Consider the following 12800-nt stretch of genomic DNA (forward strand, 5'->3'; position numbering starts at 1 on the left):
CTGCTCTCCAGTCTGTGACGCTCTATCCCGTACATTGGCGGGGGCAGTAAGGTTTCCTGACTTGAAACGGAAATAGAATCCATTAGACTGTACGCTTGACTCTATTCTTTTTTCTGAGGTTGTCATATTTTAAGATAGACTAGCAGGTTTGCTAGTTGAACCATAAAGGTGTACACTGTCAAATACTGTCAAGTTTAGTTCACTTATCAGGTATTTAAATTTGGACAAAGAAATGAAAGAATACATGTTTTGAAGTTTTAAATTTTCCTTAGGTATTTAGGCAAAGATTTTAGTTTTTTCTGAACTTTGATAGGAAAAGGAAGCGGTGAATTGTACCTATTGTTTAGGTAAACTGTTTGGCTGCTGAAGTTAGGTGGAAAGTTGTCATTTGTTCTGACAAGTTGCAGATGATAGTGAAAACCCTTTGCCTTGATACTAGGTTTTGGCATATTGAAGCAAGTTCCAGAAATCTGTCTGGTAGGCTCTCTCTGCCTCTTTCTCATCTTGTTCTCCTCTCCCTCTCTATGTCCAGCTTGATTTTAATTGACTGAGACAAAACCTCAAACTCAGGAATGTTCTGAGTCTGTGTGGGATTAGTCTTTAGCCCTTGATTTGGAAGGATCAGAGTCCATTAAAGAAAATTGTGTTTCAGAGGAAAGTATAGCTTGGGAACCTACAGTAGGTGCTTTAATGATAAGTAGATTTTATGAACTTATCATGTTGTTTGTTCTATGATCTCGGGATACTGGGGAGACTCAAACCCCCAACCTTTTCACTAGTCGTTGGGCTCTTAACCATTTGGGCCACCCAGGAATGACTCTCATTCCAATATACTTATTCCAAAGGCCTATTCAATCAAAATGAATTGTGTCACTGTCTGAGAAATAATCTAATGAAGAATTGTTTTCAAACCTTAGACTACCTAAAAGATTATTAGGCATTGTATTACATTGCATTGCATATGTTGTTGTTACTATTTTTTGCTAAATACTAATTCTATAAGTTACCATTGTAAAAGGGGTGCTATTTGTTTTCATGACCATTAAGGTACATGTAGTTAGACAGCTGGCCCTGCCACACAGACATCATGTTTGAAAAGCTGTGACTACGGTAGGTCTAGATGAGGTGTTTCTGATTCACTTTCATATAACTGGTATTTAAATATGAAACAGCAATATTAGTGTATCTGATACATAAAGCCTTGGAATCTTGGTATGGTGCTGTGGGATCAGCACTGGACTGCTAACCGAAAGTTTGGTGGTTCAGACCCACCATCCACTCCTTGGAAACCCTGTACTAGTTTGCTATGAGTGGGACCGACTTGGCACTTAGCAACAACAATAAACATTAGATATACATGCTCTGCTCTGCTCTTTTCCTGTTCTTATTCCTTTCTCTCACTGTCCTCTGTGTCTCACTGAGACTGCTGGTAAAATGCAGAATCCAGAAACATATGAATCAGGTTTATTTTCCAGCAGCCAAATCTGGGAAACTAGAGCACTGTGTAATACTGTTTTTGTCAGAAAACATTTTGAATTACCAATGGTAGACTTGAATCAAATTTTAGTAATGCAAATTATTTACCATGTGAGTCGGTATCTGCTCACTTTGAATAATTAAAGACTGTTTAAAGAAAAAAAATATCCAAATACCATATCGCAATGGCCAGCAAGGTAAAATTGGTAATGGTGGTAAATTGATTATTATTCGTACATACATAGGAAGTCTTCAGGTCACAAACGTCTGACTTCACTATAACCCATAGTTATGAACAAATTCAAGATCTGTACAATGGTTTATAATTACAAACAGATTCTACTTTGTGATGCACATCAGAACATTATTATTATTTCCATATTGTGTTAAAGATGTTTTAGTGGAACATGGAAGTGTTTAATGTTGAGATTAAGCACTGGACTGTGAATCACAAGGTAGGCTGTTTGAGTCCACCAGCTGCTGCTTCACAGGAGAAAGATGAGGCTTTCTGGTCCTGCAAAGATTAAAAGCCGTGAAGACCCTGTTTTGAACTGCCATTTGAACTGCAAGGGTTGTTAGGAGTCAGACGGCATGTAACAACAGCAACATACATAGAAACTAAAAAACCAAACCAAACCTGCTGCTATTGAGGAGTCCTGGTGTGGCTCTGAAGGATAATGTGCTGCACTGTGAGGTCAGTTTGAACCGCAAGGTCAGCAATTCAAATTCACCAGCCGCTCCTCAGAAACCCTATACAGGGTCGCTATGGATCAGAACCAACTCAACAGCACTTCACAACAACAACTGCAGTTGAGTTGATTCCGACTCACAGTGTCTTTCTGTACGGTTTCCGAAGCTGTGAACCTTTATGGTAGCAGACAGTATCATCTTTCTCCGAGGAGCAGCTAGCTGACCTGTGGTTAGCAGCCAAAGATGTAACCCAGAGTGACATAGAAAGGTACACTATGCCCGTAACTGTTCCAACTTTCATACTAATTCAACCTAAAGACAGATTTAGGAATGGAACTTGTTTGTAGTATATATATGTGTGTGTATGTATGTATACACACACACACACACACACACACAGACACACACACACGAGTCCTGATGCAGTGCTGTGGGCTAATGTGCCAGACCGCAAAGCCATATGAACTGCAAGGTCGGTGGTTCAAACTCACAACAGCAAATACACACACACACACACACACATATATATATTTATTTATATCGGACTACTTGTATATGTATGTTAATAGATGAACTAATACAGGGACCCTTTTCTTTATGCTCTTACAACAGTGGAAGACTAACTAATGCACATTCTGTCATTTAGAAGCAACAGCTTCCGGAGCCGGTAGGAGATCAGATGTGAATCCATTCCTAGCGCCCCGCTCCGCAGCCGTGCCTCTTGTTAACCCAGCTGGACATGGAAGTGGTGGGTCTGCACATCTTCTTTTGAAACCCATCTCAGATGTTTTGCCCACATTTACACCATTGCCAGTGTCGTCTGACAACAGCGCGGGAGTTGTATTGAAAGACCTTTTAAAGCAGTAGACGATTCTCAAGCCAGAGATCACAGAGCACTTTAAAGACATCAGGAACACTATGTGTATGTACTTTCTCACAAAGCGGCCTTTTGAGAAGTTCTGTATTTGTTTACCATTGTTCTTTCTTCTATGTTTAATAAAATATGATCAATGCTGTTAGAAATTGCAGATGTCAGAGTAGCAGGTGTGTGCTATGTAACCTGCTTTTTCCCATCTCTGATTTGACCTCACTGAAGCTACACACGGCTGATTTACCAGAGAATATTTTAATAAAAATAAAAACAGTAATAGGTGGTAGCTCTAAATCAACACTCTCGGTTGCCTTCTCTGATTTTACAAGCTCTCATTTAAGCTAGAAGACATTTAAATTATTGTGGTTTTTTTGGAAAGAAAACAACTTTTGCCTTCTCTGTGTAGTGTCAAAAGTCGACCTGAAGCCAATATAAAGCATCTTTTCAGAACTTTGTGTCTAGCCAGGTCAAGAACAGTGTTTTTCCTGAAGTCGTATACGCCCTGAGGTGGGATGTGTATGGACTCGGTTCTATGCAATTTTATCACTTGTGAAGTCTTGTGATCACCACCACAGTTTGGATACAGACTCATCTCCCAGTGTCTCTCTAATGGGGCACTTCGAGGCTCCTGTGGAAAGGGGGCCATATGTGACAGGACCTTGGACTTGATCCAAATGGTATGTATCAGTAGTTCCTTATTATTGCTGAGTGCACAGTATCATTTAATTATACGAGCTGCGGTGTATCTTTTTTGAAGTTACTGTCTTAAAAGTAAATCTTTCCTCACATAAACACAACTTTCCTGTAAGTGTGAAGCGGACAGCTGTATCTGTGTAACTGTAAGGAAGAATACTGCTACCTGTGATGTCTCCTGCCTCTCTCTGAGCTGTTGACACCTGAGGCTCACAGAGAGCACAGCATGCCCAGTGTCTGGACTGGAGGAATCAGTTTTTCTTTAATTTTATATAAACCCTTCAGAAAAAAACCCTAACTTGGAACTTAATGTATCCAGATGTTCATATCTATTTAAGTTGTTGAAGTTGTACATTTAAAAATACATTTCTTGCAAATTTTGTAAATTTCAGTGTGTGTTTAAGATGGAAACATTTGTTTAGTGAGGAAAGGTGGAAATGACAGGAACCCAAGTATGTAAATAGAAGCCTGGTCCAGCCCAAGCACAATTTGGTCGTTGGAGATTTGCCAGGATTTTCTGTACTCGGAAGGCTGAAAGTCTTTAATTACATGTTGATGGATAAAGCTTGTTTTTCTTAAAAATTAAGTAACCGAAACATACTGCCTCTGAGTGTCACCTGTCTTCTTAACTAGCTTATTTAGCACGCCATTCTTTATACCGTCGTCTGCTTTGCAGGAAGTGACCAAGTTCTACATTAGAACTGTCAGCCTGCCTCCTGTTGGGTTTTGCCCACGGTTTCTCTCAGAATCAAGTATTACTACTCAGCTTTTGTTTGCTTTTTTCAAGGATACTTTCACTGCTCATCCTAAATGATTTTCTGCTTCCATTGCAGTTACATTTCTGTGTGAAGCAACTGAAATACTAGTTTCTAGTTTGGAAAAAAAGACAAAAAGAGACATGATCTTAAAGGTTCTTTCTCTTAAGTCATTTGACAAAGAGATGCATGGTGGGGATTTACGTAGCATGGCGTCATACTCTGACTTAGGACATTTTGAGTATTTTTTTCCCGGGCCAATGCAGCCTGTCTCCCCTCACCCCCCCATGGTTTAGCATAAGTTAGAAAGCTGTTAAGGATGGATTGCATAGCTACACATCACAGTGTGCATAGTCCTACATGGCGGCCATTTAAATAATTGACCTTGGGCTAAAGCTGTTGGATCTCATGTTTCCGTTGTATCATCATCAGACTAATACGACTGGTACGCATACTAAGTGTGTGTTGATTTGAGCCAGACATAGCTCATTGACTTCTCTGAAACCGAGTTGTGTTGGAGATGAAGCGTATGCTCAAAGAATCTTCTTAGTAACCCGGACTGCGATGAAGCATGTTCTAACGTTAGCAAGAGAACATTGCCAACTAATTTTACTTCAATACTTTTAACTACAATAATTTTCCTTTTTACGTCTCTATAAGCTTACTAGTTAGTAGTTGAATTCTGCATTAGCTGCCACACTTTTCACAACATTCCTAATTATTTCAGCCTCTATGCTAGACAGTTCTTCCAGCCATTGAATCTGATTTACAGTATCATCCTGTCTCATGTGGTTATTTTGAGTTTTAGTGCCTGCCATCATTGATTTTTAAAAAAATTCCCCAAAGAAACAAACAATAAATTGTGGAAAAAGGGATGGCTTTCTTGCAGTGAGCCCATTAAATATTCTTTTACCAAAGCAATGCTTCTAGTTTATTTTATAAACAAGTTTTAAACGGTTGGTAGAAAGGCATAAAAGAGACTATCAAAATACATCCCAAGTCAGTAGGTTAAAAAAGCAAAAACAGAAACCCAAAAACAACTGTTTTGAGGGGCCCGGGAATGATGAACTTTATTTAGAAATTTTTATGTGTCAGACTGAAAACAATTGAATTTTCATTTTTAAACCTAATTAAATTTTTATGTCAGAGTATTTAAAAGATTTTCCATCAACAAAACGTCCTCTCATTTTGTAAATATCAAGTAAGTATAGGTGGTATTTATTTCATAAATTCCTATGGAAAAATAATGGTACTTTTAATGGTCTGACATTTGTGATCACTTGTCAGTCTTTACTTTTTAACTTATTAAAGTTGATCAATTGTTTTTTGATTTTGAGGGAAATATCTGATTGTGGGGAATCTATGACATAAACCTTCTTGTCAGTTTGTGTTGTACAGTGCAACAGTCGGTGCATTTCTGAGTTTCTCAGGAGCATTGCAAGGCAAAAAAATTAAAAAAAACCTACTCTGAATAAGAATGATCTTTGTAAGTTAGCAATGTCTTCATCTACAATAAAAATGAAAAAAAAAATACTTTTAACAAACAGCTGTTGGCTTTTTCTTGAGAAGGGGGATAAATGATGTACGCATATTGTTTATAAAGGCAGTTGAAGAACTACTGAAACGAATCTAAGTAATCACCTGAGTCCTCTGTTAGGATAGTCTTTGGACTTTGGAAATTTTAAGTGTGAGCAATTTATATGTACTCAAGATTGTAAGCTGGGACATTGAATAAGGAAGACCATAGAAAAATTGATGCAGTTGAGTTATGGTGTTGGAGGAGAATATTGAAAGTGCCATGGGCTGTCAAAAGAACCAACAGATCTGTGCTGGAAGAAGTACAGCCAGAGTGCTCCTTGGAGGCCAGGATGGCCAAGCTTCGTCTCATATTTCAGACATATTGTCAGGAGGGACCAGTCGCTGGAGAAGGATATCATGTTTGGTAAGGTGGAGGGTCAGAGAAAAAGAGGAAGGCCCTCAGTGAGATGGATTGGCAAAATGGCAGCATCAATGGGCTCTAGCGTGGCAACAATTGTGAGGTTGGCCCAGGACCGGGCAGTGTTTTGTTCTGTTGTGCATAAGGCTGCTATGAGTCGATACCTAACAACAAGATTGTGAGAGGTCTCAGCCAGCCTTTGTTTTGTTTTCTTTCTCAGGTAGAAAGAAAACCTCTTGGTCTTCCTGTAATATCATTTTTCTTTGATATGGAACCTGAATTTTTTAACTGTTTGGATGGCACAGTATTGAAAAAAAGCAAGGAGCATGGGTTGGCTTTAAAGTTGCTAACCTGGGTTGGAGTACCAATTTTGACCTGTTCTCTGTGACCTTGAGAAGAGCCCTGGTGATGTAGTGGTCACAATGCTCCCCTGTGAGCCAGAAGGTCAGCAGTTTGAAGCCGTTACCTGCTTCCTGGGAGGAAGATGTGGCCGTCTGCTCCCGCAGAGATTTACAGTCTTGGCTACACTATAGAAGGTTCTGCTCTGTCCTGGCAGTTCACTGTGAGGCCGAATGCACTCAGTGGTAGTCACTGTTCTCACCCTTGAAATGAGCTAACACCCACCTAGTTGACATAACATTTGGTAAGTGATTCAGCGCATGGCCCGTGGAAGTGCTTTATACAGCGCATACACCCACTCCTCACTAACCAACATACGGAGGTTTCAAAGACAGGTCAAGTGTCAGTGGAGAATGGCTGCATCATCACATAACTGCCAAATTACACTCTGACACAATTGTCAGACCGTTGAGCCATGGCCCAGTATTAGTTACTGCTAGTTGTATATTGTTAATGGGCAAAATAGATTCGTTGTTAAGTGCCGCCGAGTTGGTCCTGACCCATAGTGACCCTGTATAGGGTTTCTGAGTCTGTAAATCTTTATGGGAGAAGAAAGCCTCATCTTTCTCCCACAGAACCACTGGTAGTATCGAACTGCTGACCTTAAGGTTAGCAGCCAAACTTGTAACCATTAGGCTACCAGTAGTTGGGTGCCATGGAGTCGGTACTGACGCATAGCAACCTTATTATGCACACTGCCCGGTCCTGGGCCAACCTCACTACTGTTGCCATGCTTGAGTCCATCGATGCCGACACTTGGCCAATCCATCTCGTTGGAGGTCTTTCTCTTTTTCTCTGACCCTCCACCTTACCAAACGTGATGTCCTTCTCCAGCGACTGGTCCCTCCTGATAATATGTCCAAAGTATGAGAGATGAAGTTTTGCCATCTTGGCCTCCAAGCAGCACTCTGACTGCACTTCTTCCAAAACGGATCTATTGATTCCACAGCTTCCTGAATGGGCCCTCTGCCTTCCAATCTCGGAAGCTAAGCAGGGTCAGGCCCAGTTAGGACTTGGATGGGAGAACGCAGAGTACCCTAGGGGCTGTAGGAGTCTCTCAGTAGATAGTAGAGTTTTAATCTTGTTGTAAATGGGAAATGTCTGATAACAGGACAGTTGAAAAGTGAGGAGTAGGTGTGATTCTGTTTAGTGCTGTGGAGTCGAGTCCTACTTAGTGACCCTAAGAACAACTGAACAAAACACTGCCCGGTCCTGCCTCACCCTCACAATTGTGATGTTTGAGCCCATTGCTGCTGCCACTGTGTCTGTCCATCTCTTTGGGTGTTTTCTCTCATTCACTCACCCTCCACTTTACCAAGCACTGGTCCCTGCTGATAACATGGCTGTTGTTGCATCTGAGGAGACTTCTGGCTGTGCTTTTTCCAAGACAGAGATGTTTGTTGTTCTGGCAGTCCATGGCACTTTTAATATTCTTCTCTAACGCACTAATTCAAAGGCATTGATTCTTCTCCAGTCTTCCTTATTCCTTGTCCAACTTTCTCATGCATATGAGGTGATGGAAAATATCCTGGCTCAGGTCAGGTGCACTTTAGTCGTCAGGCTGAATTCTTGGCTCTTGATCACTTTAGAGAGGTCTTTTGCAGGCAATACACCTTTTGATTTCTTGACTGGTCCGATGAGTACTGATTGTGGATCCAAGCAAAATGAAATTTTTGACAACTTCAATCTTTTCTCCGTTTACCATGAGATTATTGGCTCAGTGGTGAGGCTTTTTGTTGACTCTGAGGTGCACTCCTTACTGAAGACTTGTCTTTGATCATCGGTATTTTAAGTCTTGTTTGCTTCACAGCAAGCAAGATTGTATCATCTACATAAAGTCCCCCTCCAATCCTGATACCACGTTTTTTTTCATATAATCTGGTGGTGGATTATTTGCTCAGCATGCACATTGAATAAGTATGGGGAAAGGATACGACCTTCCCTGAACAAAAGCCATATTGTTGAGTGGGTCACCAACTCTTAATGGAAAACCAGGCTGTGAAGAGACATGAAGGGAGGGGTGTTGGACGCATGTGTCAGTGCTCCTGAGAAATGCACAGTTGAGATGGAGGAGCTGGGGAAAGGGAAGGTGGAGAGTTCCTGAGAAAAGGAGACAGGTAGGATAGAGCTGGATGAAGGGATTGGCCTTAGAGGAAGGTCTCATTGATTGGGGGAAGGAGGGATGAAAGTGGGTGAATACAGACAGCTGTGGTTTGGGGGTGGAGGGAAGTTGTGGGGATTTCCTTCTGTGAGGTTGGAGGGTAAGTATCTACTCAAAACAAGAGAAGGCTGTGGTCTGAAATGATAACTTCAGTCCAGTGGGAGACAGATGCATGTCCAAGTAATCCAAGATGCTGAGAAGCGCTGGTGGGGGCATGCACCCATTTCTGGGGACCTTTACTTGGACCCAGCAGACAGATGGGAGGAGGGGAAGGGGTGGCAAACCAAGTCTTGAAGGAAGTTACATTTGACCACTCTTGAAGGAAGCAAGCTAGGAAATTAGATGCCAGATAAAGTCCAAGAATTTTTGCCCTAACCATTTCTACTGGAAATACAAAAAATTATTAATCTGGACCTTGTTTTCCTGTCTTTGGGACTTAGGGCATGTGACTATATGTATCTGAGGGTTTTATGGCATATTACTGTCATAATTTAATAGATCCAGAAAATTAACAACCTATTATAATTGCAGCAATATTTGTTTTGGAGATAAAAGAAAAATTCAAGAACATTGATAAAGCAAGTCCTTAAGGCAAATATTTGAACCTTGAGTTGATTTTCTGTCTTGGCTCCTAAAACAGAATCTCACTGTATGTCACTCTTTTAGCCCTTCTGTGGTTATGAAATTAATCATTTGAACTGTAATGATTTTTTAACTGATAACTTTCAGCTGTGACTGTTTTTACAAGAGTAACCTTTTCAGCTTGAACATTCTTTGACTTCAGTGAAGGTTTTCTGATGCTTAAAATTTAAATCTGGAATATTTGAAAAGACTTAACTGTGAACTTGTTAGAAGTAAGAATTTGGAAAAGTTGTTTCCCAGACACTTTGGATTTTAAAAATGTGAGATTCACGCAATCCTTGGAACTAGTTTTGATCCTAAGTCTGTCTTTAAGGGGAATTTGAATGTAAGTTGTAACAGGTTATGAGTCCTACCTACTGTTAGTCAAGTGTTTATTATAACTGGAGTATATTGTGTACCTTTCTATGCATAAAAGATATTACAGAAAAACTTCCAGAAACATTGAAACATCCTTAGCATAATAATACAGTAATAAGAACTGGGTGACTCATGACCAGGCAGTGTTTGGTTCTGTTGGTCGCTGTGAGTCAGGACTGACTTGATAGCACCTAACAACACCATGGATTCCTGGTGTGGCACTGTAGGATTAGCACTGGACTGAACTACAAGGTCAGCAGTTCAAACCCATCAGCTGCTCTGCAGAGTCAGTCAGAGCTGACTCGACAACACTTTACAATAACAACAAAACAATGCAGACCAGAAGAGTTGTGTGATAACATCAAGAAGATCATACAGAAAGAAAGAAAAAGGTCATCAAGAAGACAAGAAAGAAGGAAAAGACCAAAATGGATGTCTGAAGAGACTGAAACTTACTCTCCAGTGTAGCAATGCTAAAGCAAATGGAAGAAAGGAGGTGAAAGAGCTGAACAGAACATATAAAAGAGCATCTTGAGAAGACAAAGTCAAATATTATAATGAAATGTGCAAAGACCTGGAGTTAGAAAACCTAAAGAGAGAAAAGGCTCAGTATTTCTCAAGCTGAAAGAACTCAAGAAAAAATTCAAGCCTCAACTTGTAATACTGAAAGTTTCTGTGGGTAAAATACTGAATGATGCAGAAAGCATCAAAAGAAGATGGAAGAATACACAGTCACTGGACCAAAAAGAAATGGTTGATGATCGACCATTTCAAGACGTAGTATATGATCAAGAGCCAAGGATATTGAAGGAAGTAGTCCAAGGTGCACTGAAGGTATTGGTAAAGAACAAGGCTTTGGGAACTGATGGAGTACAAATTGAAATCTTTCAACAAACTGGAGGCACTTACTCATCTATGCTAAGAAATTGGGAAGACAACTACTTGGCTAACTGATTGGAAGAAACCCATATTTGAGCCCATTCCAAAGAAAGGTGACCTAACAGAATGCAGAAATCATTGGACAATATCAATATCACATTTAAGTAAAGTTTTGCTAAAGATAATTAAAAAATGATTGCAACTGTATATTGACAGGATGCCAGAGGTTCAAGCTGGACTCAGATGAGGACATGGAACCAGGGATATCACTGCTGACATCAGATGGATCTTGCCTGAAAGAAGAGAATATTAGAAAGATATTTACCTGTGCTTTATTGACTATGCAGAGGCTTTTGACTGTGTGGATCATGACAAGCTTTGGACAACACGGCAGAGAATGAGTATTCCAGAACACTTAATTGTGCTCATGAGGAATCTGTAGCTAGACTAAGAGGTAGTTGTTAGAACAGAATATGGGGACACTGAATGGTTTAAAGTTAGGAAAGGTGTATGCCAGGGTTGCATTCTTTTGCCATACTTATTCAATCTGTATGCTGACCATATGAAGAAGAATGTGGCATCAGGATTGGATAGAGACTCATTAACAACCTGTGATATGCTGTTGATACAGCCTTACTTGCTGAAAGCAAAGAGAACTTAACATATCTACTGATGAAGATCAAAGACCACACCTTTCAAAATGGGTTGCACCTCAATGTAAAGAAAACAAAAATTCTCACCACTGGGCCAATAAATAACATCAAGAAAAGATTGAAGTGTTTAAAGACTTCAGTTTGCTTGGATCAACCATCAACACTCAAGGAAGCAACAGTCAAGAAATCAAATGATGTATTAGGTAAATCTGCTACATAAGACCCCTTGAAAGTGTTCAAGAGCAAATATGTCAGTTTGAAAGTTAGGTGCTGCTGTTGCAAGCCATGGTATTTTCCATAGCCTCAAGCATGTGAAAGTTAATGATAAAGGGAGATTGTAGAAGAATTGATGCATTTGAGTTAAGATGTTGGAAGAGAATTATTAAAAGTACCATGGACAAACAAAAGAACAAACATTTTGTATTGGAAGAAGTACAGTCTGAAGGCTCCTTAGAAGCTAGGATGGCCAGACTTCATCTCTTCTACGATTCCACAGACAAGAGGGTAGTGGAGCCGAGTAGAGAGGCCACATCAGATTTTGGGGACTCTGGTTAGGGAGGAGGAGAAAAACAAAGGGCTGGAGGAAATGCAGTCATGAAAAGAAAACTGGGAGAACTTAAAGTCCTGGACATGAGACAGGAGAAGATGGGTCATCAACATCCAGTAAATTGGGATTGAGGAATGGGCATTCATTGTATTTGGCCCTGAGGAGGTTGCGAGGAAATTTAGGGAATGCCATTTTAGGTGAATGTTGGCACTGTGGCCAGATTTCAGGGAATTAAGGTAGGACTAGGTGTTGCCGCAAATGGTTAAGTGCTTAGGTTGGCAGTTGGAACCCAAGAGGTGTCCCTTGGAAGAAAGGTCTGGTGTTCTGATGCTGAGCAGTCAGAACCATGAAACACTCTGGAGCACAGTTCAACCCTGCCACATATGGGGGTGCTGTGAGTTGTAATCAACTCCATGGGCAACTGGTTGCTTTGGTAGCTGCTGTTTAGATGTTGTTGTTGTTAGATGCCATCGAGTTGGTACCAACTCATAGCAACCCCATGCACAGCAGAATGAAACACTGCACAATCCTGGGCCAACCTCACTACTGTTGCCACACTTGAGTCCATCAATGCTGCCACTTGGTCATTGGGGTCTCATTGGGGTCTTCCTCTTTTTCTCTGACCCTCCACCTTACCAAGCATGATCTCCTTCTCCAGCGACTGGTCCCTCCTGACAGTATGTCCAAAGTATGAGAGATGAAGTTTGGTCATCTTGGCCACCAAGGAGCACTCTGGCTGCA

The 12800-nt window shown here is 40.6% G+C and overlaps 1 protein-coding gene across 1 annotated transcript in view; it reads left to right on the forward strand.

Annotated features, from left to right (window-relative positions):
* Window positions 1-3116, forward strand: part of TRIP11 (thyroid hormone receptor interactor 11) — a 90584-nt gene extending 87468 nt beyond the window's left edge. Inside the window, exon 21 of the mRNA XM_006839567.1 lies at window positions 2813-3116. Within this exon, the coding sequence (XP_006839630.1) occupies window positions 2813-3033 (221 nt within the window). The 3' untranslated portion in view covers window positions 3034-3116. The remainder of the gene's footprint in view (window positions 1-2812) is intronic.
* The last annotated feature ends 9684 nt before the right edge of the window (window positions 3117-12800 follow it).

The sequence above is a fragment of the Chrysochloris asiatica genome, unplaced genomic scaffold (genome assembly GCF_000296735.1).
Source record: "Chrysochloris asiatica unplaced genomic scaffold, ChrAsi1.0 scaffold00025, whole genome shotgun sequence".
NCBI classification, from domain to species: Eukaryota; Metazoa; Chordata; class Mammalia; order Afrosoricida; family Chrysochloridae; genus Chrysochloris; species Chrysochloris asiatica.